This window comes from Buteo buteo, chromosome 8, assembly GCF_964188355.1.
Source record: "Buteo buteo chromosome 8, bButBut1.hap1.1, whole genome shotgun sequence".
Taxonomy (NCBI): domain Eukaryota; kingdom Metazoa; phylum Chordata; class Aves; order Accipitriformes; family Accipitridae; genus Buteo; species Buteo buteo.
In genome coordinates this window covers 15,760,357-15,779,813 of record NC_134178.1, presented here as the reverse complement: position 1 = coordinate 15,779,813, position 19,457 = coordinate 15,760,357, and the positions used below count along the sequence as shown (strand labels likewise).

Below are 19,457 nucleotides of genomic sequence, written 5' to 3'. Positions count from 1 at the left end.
TGCCCGCAAAGGACCCTCTCCGAGCGGCTTCTGGGGGAGCCCGGGGCTCCTGCAGCGCCGGGACGCCTGCATCCGTCTGCAACGGGCTGCGCCGGCATCTGGTCCCCAGGGCAGCCAAACTCCTCGGGTCTGACCTTTTTTTTTTCCTTTTTTTTTTTTGTTTTGTTTTTTTTCCCCCTTGAGCAGAGCCGCCGCTCACGACCAGAGTTCTGAATGGGCCGGAGAGGGAGGCAGCGGCCGGAGGGAGCCTGCCCGGCCCATGGCATGCCCCAGCTGCCGCCGCTCGCTCCTGCCCGGAGCCCGGGCGAGAGCCGCGCCCGCTCGCCCCGCGCCCTCCCACGCCGTCGCCAGTGGCAGCGACCGCGGAGGGAAGGATGGAAGGAGGGACCGAAGGAGGCGCGGGGTCGGCTGCGACGCACCGCCGGGGCGAGCCGGGGCCCGGTCCGAGCCCGGGGGTCGGCGCCCCGTCCCCCCCCGCCGGCGGCGGGGCGCGCAGCCCGCCCTCCCTTCCCTTCCTTTCCTTTCCCTTCCCTTGCCCTCCCCTCCCCTTGCCCTGCCGGGCCGGGCCAGCCCGCCGCCCCTGCCCCCCGAGAAGCGCGATTTTCGGGAGCCGGCAGACGTACCTTGAAGGCGATGGGCAGCGTCTTGTTGCAGCGCCAGTGGGTGGGCAGCACGGAGCAGAGGAAGTTGGGGCTGTCGGTGCGCACCAGCTCCCCGGGGTGATCCGCCAGGACCTCCACCATGCTGCGGTCGGCGCTGCGCAGCTTCCCCGGCAGGGCGCCGCTGTGCTCGGCGCCGGGCAGCGGCAGCGGCTCGGTCATCTTCCCCGGGCTCAGCGTGGTGGAGGGCGGCGTGAAGCGGCGGCTGGTGCTGGTATCTACGGGGATACGCATCACAACAAGCCTTTTGAGTGAAAGACCTCCACAGAGTTTTTACAAAACAGCGAAACGAGCGTAACTCTTCAGCGATCTGCTCTCTGGGGACCAACATAAACGGATACGGGCTGAGGACCCGGGGGAAACTTGTTTCTACGCCAGTCCCCAAAGTTAATTTTTTGCTGAAGGCGGCTGAGATAGCGAGCACGCCGAGACTTAACTCTTGGCTTCCTGGCGCGGCGGAACAGATCACGTTAATCCGATAAGCGAAAGGGTCGTCCGTGCGGGGCTTTACCGCGCCGCCTGCGCATCTAGTCTGCGGCCGTGACGCCAAAAGTTACCGGGGGGGCAAGCTCCTTCCAAACTCCCAAGCACGGTGTCAAAAATCAGGCAAACCAAATACAAGACGCGGTCAGAAACGCATGCAAAGCCTGGGCTTCCCAGAGAGTCAGTTGCCTATCAGTTTCTTCCAGGTGATTTCTCTACAGTCCCAAGAGAAAAAAAAAATACATCAGCGTCTTCCGTAGGCAAAAGTCGCTCTTTAAGAGAGGGAAATTGGGGGTCAGTCTTCAGAGAAGGCAGTATGCGAGCTAGACTTTCTGATCAAAGGTCAGCTGGCTACAACTGTATATATATATATATATATATATTCACGTACACACACGCACGCACACACACATATACCGTACTTCATAAAATATTTACAATATAATCTGTAGAGAATTTAAACACAACAGGAATCCATTAATGTTCTCTGCGAGATTTTTTTTAAGCAGCCTTGAAAATCAGCTTCAGTAGTTTGGTTCGCGTTGCTCTAAGAGTACTCGTGTCACGACCTTTCAATCATTCTTGCGCAAAAAGAAAAAAAAAAAGAGAAGAAAAAAGAAAAGCTCAGTGCATGGCATTCAAGCTTTAAATCTCTATCTTTGTACTTGTCTTTGGTATAACGTCTTTCATCAACTTAGAGAAAGGTCACAGCCGATCGCAAGCTCTGAGGCTAAGAGGTCCACAGCTGAAAACTTGGGTTTGGGGATGTTGGTTAAATTGTGGGTTCTCTCTGTGGTTTTGCGTGTGCAACAGCGCTCTCTCTCTCTCACTCACGTCCTCCTCAGCAGTCAAACCAACAGTCTGCAACAACTTCGGCAGTCATTGCCAATTCTTTTTTTTTTTTTTTTTTTTTTTTTTTCGGTATCTGAGGCAGTCTTCCTCTAATTCGGCCACAGGAACCGGCTGCTTAACAATATTTTAACCGCAGCAGGTGGAAGCCTGCTTTCGGAAACATGACTTTTCTCTCGGCCGCCTCCAGCCAGCGGGATGGATACTGCCAGCCTGCGCGGAGAGCCCCCACGCACACGCACACACTGAAAACCAAAAGCAACCAACCAGCGTCAATAAAAAAAGAAAAACCGATTAAGAAAAAAACGCCAAAAGCACAACCCAAACCCCACTACTTTTGAACGAGTGAAAGCTTTCCTTCCGCAAAAGAGGAGGTGGCGGCGGGCGCGGGTGGAGGAGCCGCTGACCCCCACGGAGAGAGACGGACGGGACCGGGGAAGACCAAACCCCCGAAGTTGCCAGCCAGGGTTAGAAGTGACAGCCTCCAGCCCAGACGACCGCTCAGACACAGCGCATTTCCACAGCGGAGAGCCCTCCGGTCTTCACGTGAGCCGCGGGGAACGTAGGCTTCCTGCCGGCCGGCCGCCCACGGCGCCGGGGCTCCGCCGGGCCGGGCCGGGCCGGGCCGTGCCGGGCCCTGCCGCTCCGCTCCGCGCCCCGCCGCGCCGCGCTTGGGCTGGGGTCCGCGCCGCCCGCTCGGCGCCCCGCCGCCCCGCGCCCGCCGCCGCCGCCGCCGGGATGAATGGAGGTGGCCGGGAGCGGGTTGGCTGCGGCGGGCGGAGTGCGGAGGAATGTCATTCCCCCGGCTGCTTTGCATACGGGGAGGGCGCCGGCCAATCACAGCCCTTTCCGGGAGCAGCCAGGGCGCGGCCGCGGGCCAGGGGCTCCTGGAATTGGCGCGCCCGCCGCCGCCGCCGCTACTGTGGGGCGCGGGGGGTGAGCGCCGGGTCGGCGGGACGCCGCGGACACCGCAACCGCGCACAGGCGCACCCAGGGGAGGACCGCGGGCTGCCGCTGCCCGAGCCCACCGCAAAGGCGCTGGCGGCGGGGCCCGCCGCAGCCATGTGCAGGGCGCTCCGCGCCTGCGGTTTGCCGGGGGGGGTGGTTAGGGCAGACCGAGCGGCGCGACCCCCGGAGCTCTGCCTGCTTCCGGTGCAGGTCCCGCTTGCCCTTCACTTAGGGACCACCCGCCCCCGAGGACCGGCTGGTGCCCGCAAGGTGACCGCAGCGCCGCGGGCGCCGCCCCGGCACACACCGGCGGTTCCCCCCCCCGCCCCTCAACCCCAATCCCCTCCCCGGGGTTCGCTCCCGGCGGGGTTCGCTCCGGGGCGTTTCCTCCCTGCGGAGGGGGTCGCAGCCGTACAGCCGGCCGCCGCCCGGACCGGCAGCCCCCGAGGCAACCGCCGCCGGGCTAGCGTCTCCCGCCCGCTCGCCCCGCTGCTTCCCGCCCCCGCGGACGAGGACGCGGCCCCGAGGGGCGCCCATGGCCGCTCGACAGGTCGGAGCGGCCGCCGGGACCCCAGCCGGGGGGCATTCCCACCCCCCCCGGCCCCCGGCATAGCCCGGCCACCGGCCGGGCCTGCCGGCAGCACCGCCGGGGTCAAGGACGGGCCGGCGGGAGGGCAGCGCCGCACGGGCAGCAGCGGGCCGCCGGCGCCTGCCCCGCCAGCCGGCCTGGGCCCGGGGAGCCGGTAGCGAGAATGCTGGGTGGAGGCGTGGCTGTCTTTCCGGGCTGGGTTGGGGTTGTTTTTTTGGTTTTGGTGGTTTTCTTTCTTTTTTTCTTTTTTTTGGTGCTGGTCGCCAACGTCGTGGGCTCGCCGCTGGCGTAACCCAGCTGGGAACGTGGCGATCACGACCCGCTGCCGCCGTCGCGGCGGAGCCGCCGCCCGTCCCCGCCGCGCTCTCGGCACGGGCTCGGGGTTCCTCCGTGAAATTTCACCCCCCCTCGCTCGCCCGCGTCTCCTCTCCCGGCCGCGGTCCCGCCGTGTGCCCGCCGCCTCCCCGCCGGCACGGCCGCCCCTCCCCACGGCCACCCGCGGGACGCCGCCTCCTCCGCCGCCCCCGCCAGCTCAGCAGCCGCGGCGGCGGCGGCCGGCCGCGCTCCCCCGGGGCCGGGCGGGCTTTGAAGGGGAGCGACAGCAGCTGCGGCGGGCTGGGTGGGAGTGCGAGCGTGGGGTGGGCGCGGCCGCCGAGGGGACACCGGCCGGGACCGCCTCCCGCCGCCGGCAGCCGGGCTCGGGAAGGGCCGCGGGGAGCGGGCCCGGGGCCGCTGCCCGCCGCCGGGCCTTACGCAAGGCGGCGGCGGCGGCCCCGGGGGCGGCCCTCGGTGCAGCTCCGCGGCGGGGCCGGCAGAGGGGGCCCGCCGCCCGCCGTCGGCCCGGCGGAGGGGAGCCGGGGCGGGCGGGGGAGGGGGGGGCCGCCACCGCGGGGCGACCCCCGGGGAGGACGGCAGCTGCCTGCTGGGCCCGCGGCGGCCAGCGCCGCCCGTCCCCGCCAGAGCGCACGGTCCCGCGGGGGACGCCACCCGCCGCATCCCCTGGGACGCGGTTCCGCGGGAAGAGCCGCCTTGCGCGGCCGCTGGCCGGGAGCCCCCGGCACACCCCCCCCTCCGCCAGCGGCGGCGGCTTTCCCCCACCCCGGGGCGCGCAGGGCGGGGGAGCGAGGACGGGACGGAGAGGATCCTCGGTTTTGCCGACCCCCGCTTTGGAAGCGCTCCGGTGTTGGGAAAGTAACTGTGGGTGCGCGTTGGGGCACACCGCGACCTGCGGGGACCGGCGCAGAGCGCGACCTCCCGCCACGGAACGCTTCCTGCTTTACACGCAGTTAACCCGAAAGCAGGCCGAGTGCCCTGCGTGAGAGAAACCGGCTTTTGCCTCCCCGGAGCCTGCTGCCGGGGAGCGGGACGCGGCGGGTGCCCCGCGGGGCAGAGCTCCTTGCGCGGGGACCGACTGAGTTCGGGAACCTGCTACCGCATCCACGGGACGAGCGCCGGGTGTGGGTTTCCTCGCACCTCTCCAGTGCGGGGCAGGAGCGCCTTCCCCTCTGGGGGGGCGGGTTTGCAAGGCTCCGGCTGCTCCCCTTTGCCCCTCCGTCCCTTTGCCGGGGGGGGGACCGGTGAGGCTGCCCACCCCGGGGTTGCCCACCCGCGCCCGGGGCTGCCCCGCGGCGCGTCCCCGCCGGAGGGTTACGGCTTCATCTTCGCATGACCTGCCCCCCTTGCCTCCTTCCCCTCCTTCCCCTCTGCCAAAGGACGCGGGGCCGGTTTTCCGTGTCCCCCCCCCCCCCCGTGCTCCCCCGGTGGGAGCGCAGCCCGGGCAGGGGGGTCCGCGGGGGCGGCAGCGGCAGAGCGCGGCTCAGCCCGCCCTCCCGCCGCGCTTGCAACAGGTCCCTGTTTGAAGCAGGCGAGTTTGGTGCAGAAAGCTCTCTATTTCACACCAAGTTTCTATGGTTTGCGTGGGGTTCCCTCCCCCCCTTTTTTTAATTCCGTCTTTTACACGGTTACTTCTTTCTTGTATGAAATTATCCCGAATTTAAATTATTAGGAAGAGGTTTCCTTCTGTTTTAAGGGGAAAAAAAAATTATACAGGCAAATGGCTGTTAAACTACAGCTTAAAAGCCATCTGGGGTGTATTAGTGGCTGATAACTTTTTAAGGGCATTGCAGAGATAAGAAGAGTTATTTTACTGATGTACATACATCTACATCCATCGCCTAAAATGTGAAAAAATGCATGTAGCGTTCGGGGTTTTTCGTAGTCGAGAGGAAGGGAGTATTTTATATTGAAATTAATGAATATGTTGAGCTGAATTTCACTCGCTGCTTTGCATCCCGTCTTAATCTGAACTCCTTGTTATAAAACCAAAATAAACCCGATCTATTACACACGTGGATAGTCAGATACAAAATGCCACAATTTAAGAGAAGACACAAAAATACTAGATGCTTACAGTTTTGTATAACTTAGCAGCATTATCAATGCTGAGATGAGGGACGTTAATGTACACTAAAGGTGACAGTATTCTTTTTTAACTGCACAGAAGCCAAGCTTTTGCTAGGTAGGCTGAGGAGTTAAGTAAGAGAGGGTAGATAGGGAAAGTACTGTAGTGAGGGTATTTTGATACAGATCGAGCTATATATTTTACATGCCCATTAACACTAACTACACAAGAGTTGTTTGGTTTTTGTTTTTTTTTTTTTTTAGTTTGTTTAGCTAATTTAATTTATCGTCTTCCTTATAATTTTATTTTTGCATGACAGAGGAACTCATAGGAATTTACTGTCCCCTTAGTATATCTCATGCGGGTAGTCTGGAAGAATAGGAATTAATGAGTCAAGCAGCTTGCGGGGATATCACTGACAAGGCAAAGTAAGGAAACGATGCAGGGTATTTAAAACCGATGTTTCTTCTCACATAGTAAGACTTTTTAGCATCCCTAATGCTAAGACTTGCTCTCGGACAGTCAGTCTTTTGTGCAGGAATTCTTTTGAAGCGGGAATCGCAACTGGTGTTATAACTTTACCAATTCACATTCAGCACTGCTTACATTTGTATTTTGACATCAATTTATTACAGCCGTAAACAAACCACAAGTGAATCTCTATCTACCATGCCTTGCCTTTGTCGTACAGGATTACTCGACCACAAAGCACCGAGCTTTTTACATAATACAGTTAAGTAAAAGCTTCGGAAATATGAGAGAGGGAGCAACAATTTAGGGATGAATTTTAAACAGCCAAAATTGCAAAGGGTGAATTAGAGCCTGAACACAGTGCAAGTTCCCACTGCACAGGTAAATATCGCCTGGCCAAGCAGGCAGCAATGGACACTTGTTTGCAAGGGTTTGGATTTGTGCGGGACAGGAGAAAACTTGCACAAGGCAGCCAACAAAACATTTTGTGAAAGGACAAAAAAATGCACACCTTAACAGAGCTGGCATACGTATCATATGAGCACAAACTGAGAGAACTAGCTCCAGACCCTCATCTTGCCAACACTTAGAAACATGCCCAACCTCATTCTTAGTGGCGTTTCTGCCGAATGCAATAAAAATCTCTTTGGGGAATGCAATTACACATGCACTTAATTCTTTGGAGCGTGTGGGCTTAACATGGAATTATTCAGTGGGTCACCTCCTACCACTTGCACCTGAATTCATTTAATATATGTATTAAGACCTTCTTGAAGACGTTTATAGTGGTGTAAGCGTGCCTTGCTTCTACTAGTGATGAATCAGTGGGTTAATGCCTGTGAAGGAAATTTGTAGGATCAGGCTTCTGAATTGCTCCTGCAAATATTTATTGCATAGCAGTTACCATCATGGGTGATTTACTGACTGACCTGAAAAAAATTGCTACAGTGATATATTAAATTATTTTTGGGCTACGGGAATAATGAAACATTGCACAGAAAAAAGCAGCAGCCAGTAAAGAAAAAGTCAGGATTCTCCTTACCTCCTGCAGTGATCTCTCACACACAATGAAATACGCATATTTCATCCTGGCATGTGAAGTGCGCACATGATGCCCCCAAGAATGAGATGTGAGATGGCCAGCATGATGCAGGGGAAATGTGGCCAGGACTACACAGGTGTATGGTGTCTAACTTCTCTCTGTTTCAGGGAGGGGAAAGTGCCTAAACCCTTCCATCTTGCCTTTGATCTCTGTTAACTGATACAAGGTTATTCACTCTGGAAGCAGGGAAACTGCCTGCAGCTCAGTTTATGCAAAGAAGAGGGGTTGTGAGGAAAGATGAAATAACACATATTCATTCAATATCTTTAACCTGGACATCTAATTACTTGTGACCCGACTTTACCGCTGCAAAAGTTCCCAAGGACTCTCCATCCACTTTAGGACCTCCAGGTCATAACGGTGGCCAAAAGCCTGTCTCGTTCTTCCTGGGCGGAAGGTGAGAGCCTTTTTCTTTTCAAATAGGGCAGACCAATCCATGCTCTTGTCACTCAAAATATTATAGAAAGTAGGCATGACTCCTGTTTTGAGGATGTGGGGAACGATTCGCCTGAATAGTTGGCATGTTTTCAAAGACATAGATGGCAAGGACACAGACCTACGTATGAAGGGAGCTACTTTTTACCATTTCACCTCCTTCATTGTTCAGAAACTGCAACCCAGAGAGCTGTATCTCTCTTGACTCAAACTATCAACTGGTGGCAGCAATGGGCGGGGAGTGGGGTACACCTGGGAAAGGACAATTTTCAGGAGAGGTTAAACTGTGAATTTGCATCCAGCGTTAACCCCAGCTTTGCAGGTCCTCCTCGGGCTTTACCAGGCGAAGGAGTGAGTCAAACCAACAGCCAAAGGAGGAGCTCAGACTGGGCAGAGCCCCAAAAGAATGAGTGGTGAAACGTGATTCGGCTGACCCTTCCTCCTGGCATGGATGCGATCGCAATGCCCAGCAACGCGGTGCGTCCAACTGTGGGACCAATGCAGCACCTCACCAGTGCCACCACCCCTGGAGACATTTGTCCATGGCACCCTTCCTCCCCATTTCCTCACGGGGGAGATTTAATAGTCATGAAGTTCCTGCAGCAGCAGCCCGTGTTGATGCCCCCCTCCCCTTATCCGGCTTAGTCAGGCCGGCTCGGCTTTGCTGGGAGGTTTGTTAAGGGCCAAAGCCAGGGCTGGGCTCCTTCTTGTGCTCACCTGCTGCGGGTGTGCATCAGCGCGCCGGTGTGCGGCGTGGGCTCGCTGCTGGCACCTGGAGCCAGGGGCAGCAGGGCCTGGCAGAGGGCAGGGGGTGCCTCTCTCCTCTCTACTTCACGAGAAGCATCCCAACCTGGCTCTAAAAATGCTCACTAGAATATCACCAGTGAGACACTTTTCTCCTTGGTCTTGCACAGCTGTTGATAAATGTGTGACTAGGAGTGGAGACCGGGTTAAAGTTTCCACTGCAAAAAAACCTTTTGGTGGTTTGTCTTGTGTACGCTCCTCATACCTCTGAACCAGACGTGTGAAATGCATCACTGTGCAATTTTGATGCAATGCATTTTGCCTTCCTCAGAGTGGAATTCGGGTAATTGGTGCACGCTAAGCAGGAATAGGCTATCTGGAGGCGCAGAAGCAGTGGGGTCACGTCTAGAGCCGAGGGAGCATCCAGCCTTGTTTTCCCAGCACTCAAATCCCAGGGAGAGCCAGGGGTTTACTCCTGGCCACTGTGTTACTGGCTATGTATCAGTGAATGAGAGAGATTACAGAGAAGGGCAACTACAGTGATTAAAGGTCTGGAAGGAACTACCTATAAGGAAAGATTAAAGGAATTAAATACATACATATAATTTGGGGCAAGAGGGAAGCCAAGGGGACAGCGTGACTGCGGTTTACAAGTACATAAAAGACAACTATGAAGAGGAAGGGGAGGGACTGTTTTCATTAGTTAAAAATGATAAGACAAGAAATAACAGATGCCAACTGAAGTAAAACAAGTTCAGTTTTAAGAGCAGGGGCAACGTTGATCATAAGATCAAATAGGCAGGAGAATACGCTCCCAGGGAAGCTGCAGATTCAACATCACTTGAACTTTTCAAGTCAGAGCTTGACAAGCACCTTGGAGGGGAAAGTTTAAGAAATAGTAGAAGTGAAGCCAAAAATCACCGGGATGTACCACATGACCTAGGAGCCCAGATGATTTTGAGGCCATTCTAGAGGGCTGTGGAAAACAAACACATGCAAACACTTGGAGCTTTTGGATGATTTCTTTCTCTGAGCAGTTCAAAATTAAAAGGCGGTTGGGGGAAGGCTAAGTGAGGAAAATCAGTCATTTAGTATGATTCTACTGTGGCTAATCCCTAGAGGAGAAGCCAGTTACTTGAAATACTGGGGAGTGTGGGGTGGAGAAGGGAATGGAAATTGTTGAAAAGCTGCCATCTGGTATAAGTACTTGCTGGTTTGGAAACTTAAAAAATACGCATTGTGTGCCATTATACTATGCTCATTACATGCCTAGATTAATGCAGATAACATCACCCACACCTAGTATTTTCTGTGGCATTTATGTGCTCAGGTTCACATCATAACAACCTCCAGGACTAATTGTAACATTTGGGCTTTTGATCTTCTGCTCTGGTAGGAACACTATGGATGCCTTGTACCAGCAAGAGGAGTGGGGAGGGGAAGAAAAAAAGTTCGGCTCCTTTGGTTCCAGGACATTTAAAAAGAGCAGTAAATCTGACCCACCTGGACAGCAGGGAACAACTCTGGTATAAGGAGGATTCTGCAGATGTCACAGAATTAATATAACTGCTTTATTCCCCCCTCAAGCCCCTCTGAGGGCAAGGGCATGCTGGCAGAGCAGGAACTGCAGCTCAGCTGTCAGCTGGCCCTGAGTGCTCGGTGAGCTCAATTCATATTGGAGAAGCCCTAATAATATTTTGATTTATGCTAGGAGCTGTGCAGATAGATTTCCCTCCTGTACCCCAGACTTTGCTCCTGCAGTTAGCAGTGACCGATGGGACAGAGATTCGGGTCACTGAATGTACTCGGTTGAGGAAAAATAATTCACTATAGCCATGGTGCTAATAGGCAAAATGTAATGGTAGCATTCACACTGCATCATACCAAATTACTTGGTATGGGTTTGCCTTTCTCAGGGTTGGTTTGCTTGCTTTTCAGTCAAAATTAAGTATGAATTATAAATGATTGCAAAAGTTCCTATAGGGTCATAAGCAGGAGATTGAAAGCCTTGGTGTATTCTTGGGACAGAGCTCCTTCCCTAGGGACCCCCATTGCACTTTACTGCTGACCTGGGAAGTTGTGGGACATCATCCATGGCCTCTTGACTGGGAGACTTTCACTCTGCCAGTAAAAAAACCTCAATTACAGGGGAGTTTTATGACATAAACATTGTTTTTCAGCAAATAAATAAGAGATATCCAAACTTTCTACAGAAGCCTAAATCAGTACTAACTTTACCCAAATTTGAGACAGTGAAATTAAGACAGAAAGATTTCTAAATCCCAAAATATCCTTCCATTATCCCTCTACGTAAGGGATTCATTGTTCAGGTCAACAAGATGCGGAGATGCTTCAATCCTAAGGAAAAGGAGCTCCTGACAGCATAACAGAAAGGAAGAAAGACTGTTTCCAGAGGAGGCTCCCTTCCTCCCTCCCTCCCAGGCTTGCCAGAAGGAAAGTTGTGGTCTTGCAATGCTTTGGGCTGGAGTTAACAGCTGGGAGAAATAAGGATGCTAACTGCATCCTTTTGCTTCTTCCTGCGTTACTTTCACCATTTAGAAACTGACAGACTAGAGTGATGAAACAGGAAGTGTTCAGAAGAAAATGATGATGTTATTCCCAGTACGACATTGTGATGCTGATATCAACAGGTGATATTATTAGGAAAGGCACTCAGTGAATGGATGGCTTGTCTGCTCCTTCTGTCCCTTCCTGCCCTTCATCTCCCGTTTTTAAGGGTCAGGATGGGTTTTATTTCTCTCACCCCATTTCCCCTTGTTCCATCACCCATTCAAGTGCGATGGGGTAAATGATGGTAGCTTGCTCGTTGCCCATGTGGGAGCGCTCCATGCAGTGAGTTTGCAGAGCTACCCGACAAACTGGCAGCAAAGGAACGACTGGGGTCTCTTTCTCAGGGGGCTTGGAGAGGGGACACAGCGAGAGGCTATTGCAGCTGGAGCTTTGTGTTTAATTTGACTGGATGAGACAGGAACTGCCTTTCAGTCTCAAATCCAGTCCAGTTTGCTGCTTCAACTACAGCACATGGCATGAAATAGAACTAGTTTACTTTCATATTTTTGCAGCCCTCCAGGAAAAGCAGGCAGTACCCTTGCCATGTGAGCCTCAGCAGGAATTGCTGTGGTTAGAGAGGGATTCTCTGGGGGAGGACAGACGCTGCTGTCCCAGAGAGCCCCCTTACTCTCAGCTAACATGAAACCTCTCCTGGTGTGTGAATCTCAGTGAGATTAGGAGTAGTAAATCCCAGATACTTCATTTCTGTAGGAGGCACAGACAGAGATTTGGCTAGAAGCTGTTCCTCGTCCTGAACTAGGCTTCTCCCAGTGTCTGTCTCGGATGATAGGGCTGGTCTCAGCTGCACGAGGCCCTGCAAGTGCCTTCAGCCGGCAGCGGAGCCTGTTCCACATCTGTCTGCTCTCCACTGGCCAGCACACTTTATATTTAACCCTCCTCAGCGCAGCAATGATTTCATGCACACAGCAATGATTTAATGCACAAAAGGGTTTTGCTCCTGAGCTGTTAGGGGGATCATGCTTGGGACTTTCACCGCAACATCCTTTGATCGAACCGGGGATGGAGGAAGAAAAGCCCGACTGAGATGCGAAGGCGCTATTAACCACGCTCGGCACCACTAATGCATTCTCACAGCCACAGACGAAGCCACAAGTTAATCTCCTAAATTGTTTCTTCTCCACTTAACATCCCACCTGTGCCTGACTCTGCCTGAGCAGGTCTGAGCCTGGGTATGCTGGTGTCAGCCTTGTGCCAGCCGCCCTGTACTCACCAGGGAGCATCCTCCCTGTACAGGCCAGCTCATCAGCTGTGGGATGCGTGGGCTAGCAATTAGAGAAGTTCCAGGAAGACATGTGGTCAAACTCTCTAGATATAGGCCTTAATGACAGTAATATGAGGAGAAAAATATTTGGATAATTTTGATCCTGATTAATAATAAAAACTCTAACTAAAAAGCCACTTACTTCTACAGTAGCACCAAGCATTTGCCACAAACACATACAATCTTCCGCTGAACTTCACCCAGTAAGACGCATTTGCAGTTTTAGGCTGAGCATGTGCTTACGGGACAAAGCCTAGGAAAGAGCAGGATGTACTAGGACTAGTCTTATCTCTGTATAAGGTTATAATTCTTCTTTCGCTTTGATAATAAGAATTTACTAGAAAAATCTAGTACAATGTGTGTGACGTGCTTTACGTAGGATACACACATCCAGTGTTGTAAGACCTCTCCATGTTAATGATGCTTCAGTATCAGCTGCTCAGGACTGTATGTAGATGCTGTCGGTTACTTGCTTTTAGTGATTCTGCAGTGAAAGGACCTGATGCTCAGCTGGTCTCATTGGCAAAGCAATGCCTGTGCCAACCAACTGACAGTGACGCCTGTGTATAATAGATGAAATTCTGTACTGGGATCTTTCCATGTATGTCTTCCCCGGGTTGTCCTGGGGTTTGTAAATGGCAGGTACAGCTAGATATATTGCCCTTCACTAAAATCTTAGGTGACTAATCCCACAGTGGCACAAGCAGAGGAATCAGGAGGTCCACAGGCCAAATTCTGCACTCCTTTCAAAATGTGCCTCTCCCCGAGTCAAAAGGCACCAAAGTTACTCAGAAGGTTTATTCTTTGTGGTACACTCCATGGCATGTTGCTTCCCTCTGGGTTTTATTTTTGTTAGCCTAAGGACAAGTATATTTTCCAAATTGTTTCATTCCTTTTTATATCTTTTTTCCAGTGTTACTTTCTTTTGATGCTACAATTACAGTTTAACCCATAAAACTGTTTTACACTTTGATTATTTTAGGGGACTTCCACAATTTGATTATTTTGGGGGACTTCTAAGCTGACGCAAATGTTTGCAGGAACCTGCTGTGTCAGTCGGTTAAACAAGGACTTTCCAAGACATTCATGTCCATGACAGGCTATGCTGAGCTCTTAAATTTTGCCCTTTCACAGGCCATTTTGAGGATCTTCTGGTGGCAGCGGACCTACCCTCAATTCCCCAAGGATAACTCAAAACAGGTCCAGATACCTTAGCACAGAGGTACTAGAGATGGGCTCATTTTTAGTTTTTAGGAAAGGCAGCCAATTCTTTAGTCTCAGTGTCACTCTCGGTGTCACTCTTGGTCTCAGTGTCACTCTCACTGAGACTGAAGTGTTATCTGTTTTCAGCACTGTCTCTGCTTAAGCTGTGACAATCCCTTCAGCTCTCCATAGCCTAAATCCTCATTTAACTGCAGTGCAAATTTCTGCTTTAAAAAATAGCCTCCGGGCAAGGTATGACAGTACATCTCCACTCAGACTGGTGGGCCCACGCCAATCCACACTGGGCAAACCCCAGTCCATTTCCACTGTCGATCAATACTATGCCAAGGCTTCGCTCTATGTCAGCACCTTTTGTGGGACGCAGGAGGTTCACAGCGTTTGGGGGGATAGGGTGAAATGACTGCTTAACTTGTAGGGGAAAAAAAGGTGAGGGCAGGGGAGGTGGGGAAAGGCTTCCTGGAGAAGACCTGGGGCTCCCTCCCTACAAGTCCTAGGATGTGGCTGGACTGAGCTCATGCACGGCTGCTGTAGGGTACCTGGGCTCTGCTGGGCATGGAGGGATGTGACGGCACGAACCACCTTCCTCCCCATGCTTTGCCTTCCCTTGGAACAAAACCAGCGCGCCAGCGCACAGAGGCGGGTCGGCGGGGTGTTGCGACAGTCCCGACCGCCTGTGGGACCCGGGGAGCGGGTCATCGTGAGCGTCAGGTTGGGCGAAGGCAGAGCCCCTGGATCTGCCCTGGGGACCCGTGGGTGGTCCTGGAGCGGCGTGCAGGATGGCCGTGCACCGGGCACGGCTGCTCCCGCGGAGGCAGAAGGTAGCACTTCAGGGCTGTCAGTTTGGCATCCCTCACCACCAGCAATTGGACTTAAAACACCGAAATAATTGCTACAAAAGTGTTACTTTGTTTTAATGGAAATCATCGCTACTCCTCTTGGGTGGTTTTTTCTTAAGTGTTTTTAATTTACCAGGTATGTCATCTATTATCTTTGATCTCAACCACAGCTCTCCCCCAGGTCATAATGAGGCGCAACTTCGTATCAAAGCCTCCGCCCTCATCTGTCCAAGATGAGATCTGTGTGTGCCAGCAAGGGAACAGAGTGTGGTCCAGGGAGAGGGAGGGAGCAGGCGAGATGAGTCAGGTCCCCCTGCACATTCCCAGCGGGGTTGCTGAGGCAGCCTGCCCTCCGTCCCCTGCCGCTTCCCTGCTGATGCCTCCTTGTCTCTGGACAGTGATGCTGGGCTTGGACCACCTTAGGACTGTCCTCCTGTGGCCTGGAAATGCCATGCAGTAGGATGACAATCTAGCAAGGCTTAACAAAACCCGATGACTCCCATCTCCCCCAAGCAACAAACTCCTCCACGGGCCTGGTTCTCTGCTTGCTCAATTCTAGTTGTGAGGCCCTGATTTGTGTCAGGGTAGGTGAGAAGAAAAGCTGTAATTCCAGACCTTTAACTGCAGTCTTGCTACAAATCTGCTCTGAAATATACCCTAACCTTATAGAATATTCAAGAGCATGAAATACTCTTGTCAGCAAGTCATAATAAATGGCTCCCTGAATACCAACTACAATACACAACTCTTTTAAAAGGAAATTTGCTGTAGAGTGAACAAAGCTCAGCAAGATTAGCTCAAGATCATATTCACCTACTGCTTTCCAGTTACAGATGTTGCACACAATACCCAGTGGCACAATGTGCTGCCTATAAATTGGCAAGTTCATTTTAAAAGACAACAGGATGTTTTAATCTGTTTTTCCTCTAGCTCATTTGCACAATTATGAAATTAGGGACTGCAAATGCCTTAGTTTTAGCTTTGTTAGGCAACAGACATATGTAGCAATATGTTTTAGCCTTTCTTAGCCAACACACAGCATCCTTGCATGATTTTTAGGTGTGAATTATCACCACCAAATCAAACCTACACAGGACAATATTAAACAAAGATAGTTGCTCATTTGGTTTATGCACTATGCAAACCATCTCTTGTGACAGCCACTAAACATTCTATTTATCTACAGTATCTTCGGTGTCTTGCAGAGCAAGAATTACGTGCATCTGCTAAAACCAGAATCTAAAATACAACAAATGTTTCTAACTTGACACTCATGTTTGTCCTGGGCAACCAGCTCTAGGTGGCCCTTCTTGAGCAGAGGGGCTGGACCAGATGCCCTCCGGAGGTCCCTTCCAACCTTAACCCTTCTGGGATTCTGTGGTCCTTCTTTAAATTGCTTCTTATTCCACACTCTTAAGTGAGCATGAAATTAAGAGGCTAATTTCTCAGATGCTATGAAAAAGATAACTACCAAGAATCCTCATACCTTACAAAGCAGAAAGCATCCTACAAACACCAAGATTTATTCTAGGCACGGGTCATAATACCCCGGACAAGTCAGAAAAATAACGTCTCACCGGTTTGCCTGCTTTTGAAAAACCTAATAAATCACCCAGCTGCGTGGCAGGCTTTTTCAGCACTTGCACTGTGTGTGAAGCTCTGTGGAAGCAAACCGGGGAAAGGCCAGACTTGTCCCAGGGGCACGGCACACGGCTGCTCCTCTGGCAGTCACAGCTTGCACATCACCTTTTAGCGCTGGGATGGCAAGTCCTCAGTGTCAGGCTTTATCTAGCACTTAGGTAGATTGCAAAATGACTCAATGCCAGCTTCTCAAGTGCTCTGCAACAGAAACAAATGGTGATCCTCTCAATTTGGCACTGATTTAGAATGAATGGAATTCAGAGTTCCAGGGGTTCATGGTCTATAAATCAGAAGAATATTTGTCCCCTTGTCTAACTGCAAACAGAAACTTTGCTGCAGTTGATGTTAACAGCAGCCCCCTACGGAAGGTGCCATATAGACTTGATAAAGCACGGGGTGGGAGAGGAAAAGTAAAGGAATCTTTGAGCGGGAATGAAAAATAATAGATTTTCCTTTCTTCATTCCCAACTTTCATTCTTTTGTCTTCATGGGATCTTTTAAAACAAAAACCATAAAAATATTTAAAATCTTGCTATAAAACCCTTTTGCACACAGATATCCATTTGTTTAGTTCAGTAAATATTTAGCAGAAAGATAGTCACTAAGACAAAACTAGCCCCAGGATTATAGAAAAGAAACAAATTTTGCAGTATGCCAAATATTAAACAAAACGCATGATGTCTTTCTCTCTGGCACACTGCCTGGCAAGAGCTACCGGTGACGCTGGAAAAGGCAGTCTTATTCTCTACAGATACACAGCAAAATGGACCATGGCAGGGTCTACATAATTTGCCAATGCTTTCTTAAAATTTTTATTATTTTATCAAAAATATCATGGTGATAAAAAGTTATCTTTGGTGCTCTGATGGCAGAATTTTTACTCCACTGTCCTTTTTGAGGGATTAAAAACTCATCAAGCATATAGGCTGAGCCCCTAGCTTGTATAAGACAGCATCATTAGTGTTCATAATCTTGGGACTCAAATCAACTGACAACGACCATTTGCACTACCTGGTCCTCCGTGATCACTTTGCTATTCCAAAGTTGCAAACCATCAAACATTAAGTGCCATCGGACGGACATTGCCTTCCACTGCCACACTCAGCAGCACAATTCCCTGCGGCTTCGGTGGCACCCCCATCCCAAGCATTTGAAATAAAAACTATTTTGAAGTATTTCCTCTGAAGAAACTGATTCAGTTAAAAAGGCTTGCAACACGCTTAACAGATTAGCGAAAGCCCCCCTATGTATTCAACTGTCTTGTGGAAGTTAACGCACACACATGCACAGAGTGAGAGATTTCCTTATTTTGCTCCAACAGAAATTATATTACTTTAAAGAGTTTTTTAACCCAATACTTTCTATTTCTTTACAGTCAAGATTTCTATTTCATGACAATGCAAACAAAAACTTTTAAAAAGGAAGATAAAGAAGTCTTTACCAAAAAAGCCAGTGGCTGCTCTGTTTTTCCTCATCAGGTACATGGTCCAGGATAGAGGAGAAGACATGCCAAACTGCCCGTGGTTCATGTTTAAGTTTATATGATAGCCAGGCAATGGCCAGACACTGCAAAAGACCAGCAGAAACTAAACAAGATGAGGGCAGAGCTCTTCCTTTTCACTCCACTCTTTCTCTGCCCTAGAGATCATTATTTAACATGAGCAAATTGAAAAATGACATGCAGCCATACTTAGTACGTGTTTTTTTTTTTCCACTAACCAAACTCACATGAGACTTCCCATCTTTCTCTCTCTCCTCTCCCTCCCTCTCGCCTTCTTTTTTTTTTCTTTTTGCCTCAGGCATTTATAGGCTAGTAATTTTCATTTAGCTTCTCAGATGATTTTTCTCTGCCCAATTAGAGTGGAAGTGGATGAAGATTTAAGTTCAGAGTTTTGCTGTTAGAAGCCAGGTTGTTGTTCCTGTTGTTTCAGCTGATGCACTCTTTCGACAGTGCAAGGGTCTACTACCAGTAAATAGAGTAATGATACGGATAACGATTCTTTCTGGAGACTTCCCCTGCTCAGAGTATTTTATAGTCACTAACACCAGACAGTGGTATCATGAGAATGCCTCTGATTGTGAAGAGGAGGTTTTTTTTCCCAGTAGATACACAGGACAGTTTAAGACCAACCTCTTTCCCCCTGTACATCGGAATAATTCCAGTGACGTCCCCGGGATGGGAATTTTGTATGAGAAACAGTAAGAGAAGTTGGCCACTGTGTTCTGATAAATCCATAAGTATGAATCAGTATGTGCAAAACTTGAAAGTTCTTCTGCAGGCAAAGTGATCTACATCTCAGTTCTCTGGTGTTTAATAGGAAATAATCCTTCCTAGAAGTGTACAAGTGTTCAAGTGCTGCCCCAGAGGCTGTCACATTTGTCACCAAGTGTGAAATTCAGCAATTTCATAGGAATTCATAGATTAATAGGTACATAGATGAATGGAGGAAAGGATAGATAGACAGGTAGAGAGATTTTCAAAAGTGTTAAACCAGACTCCAAACTTTAGTCCAGCTGTTTTGCAAAGCATGCCAAAATGCTGCAGTCACTGAAAGAGTGCGAAAGGCAGTTGGAGGACAACCAGAACCTAGCTGGCAATGGAGATTTACAGAGCATCTCTTGTACCAGTGCAGCATAAAACCCCTGTGCAGTTAGTGGCTCACATGATGATCCCCTCCCTCTCTTTGTTTTTAACTTAAGGAGGGGAATGTTGGCTTGGATACCAAATGTATTCCCTGTACTTTTTCACCTTATCTTTTGTAATCCATTTCTCCTCCTAGAAAATGGAGAGATGGCCATAGACGGTGATAAGAAGAAACAAAATCGAGTAGGAACAGTTGCACCTGGGTAGACAGAAAGAAACGTTGCCAAATGCATAGCTGATATGGTTTTTTTTTGTTTGGGTTTTTTTGGTTTGTGTTTTCCAGATTCCAGGATGGGATGTTTCTAATGAAATCAGGGAATGCGTGTGGAAACAAAAGGCTGTAAGATTTACTAGGGATTTGCTGCTGGCCAAATTTCACATTTCGAGTAGAGACCACTGTTAGCATTTTAAATATTATATTCTATAAAAATGCTAAAATCTCACTTGTCAGCATATGGCCACAAACCTATAGGCCCTACAAACACTTCAACACATGCAATGTTGCCTATGAGGAAAATTGTGCATGTGCTTGAGCTGTTCCAGGAACGGCCAAAGCTGTCGGTCTGTGAGAGCAGGTT

At 50.8% G+C, this 19,457-nt stretch overlaps 1 protein-coding gene across 1 annotated transcript in view; it reads right to left on the bottom strand.

Annotated features, from left to right (window-relative positions):
* RUNX1 (RUNX family transcription factor 1) overlaps positions 1-19,457 on the bottom strand; it is a 174,787-nt gene that overhangs the window by 76,095 nt on the left and 79,235 nt on the right. Inside the window, exon 3 of the mRNA XM_075033738.1 lies at positions 624-877. Within this exon, the coding sequence (XP_074889839.1) occupies positions 624-877 (254 nt within the window). The remainder of the gene's footprint in view (positions 1-623; positions 878-19,457) is intronic.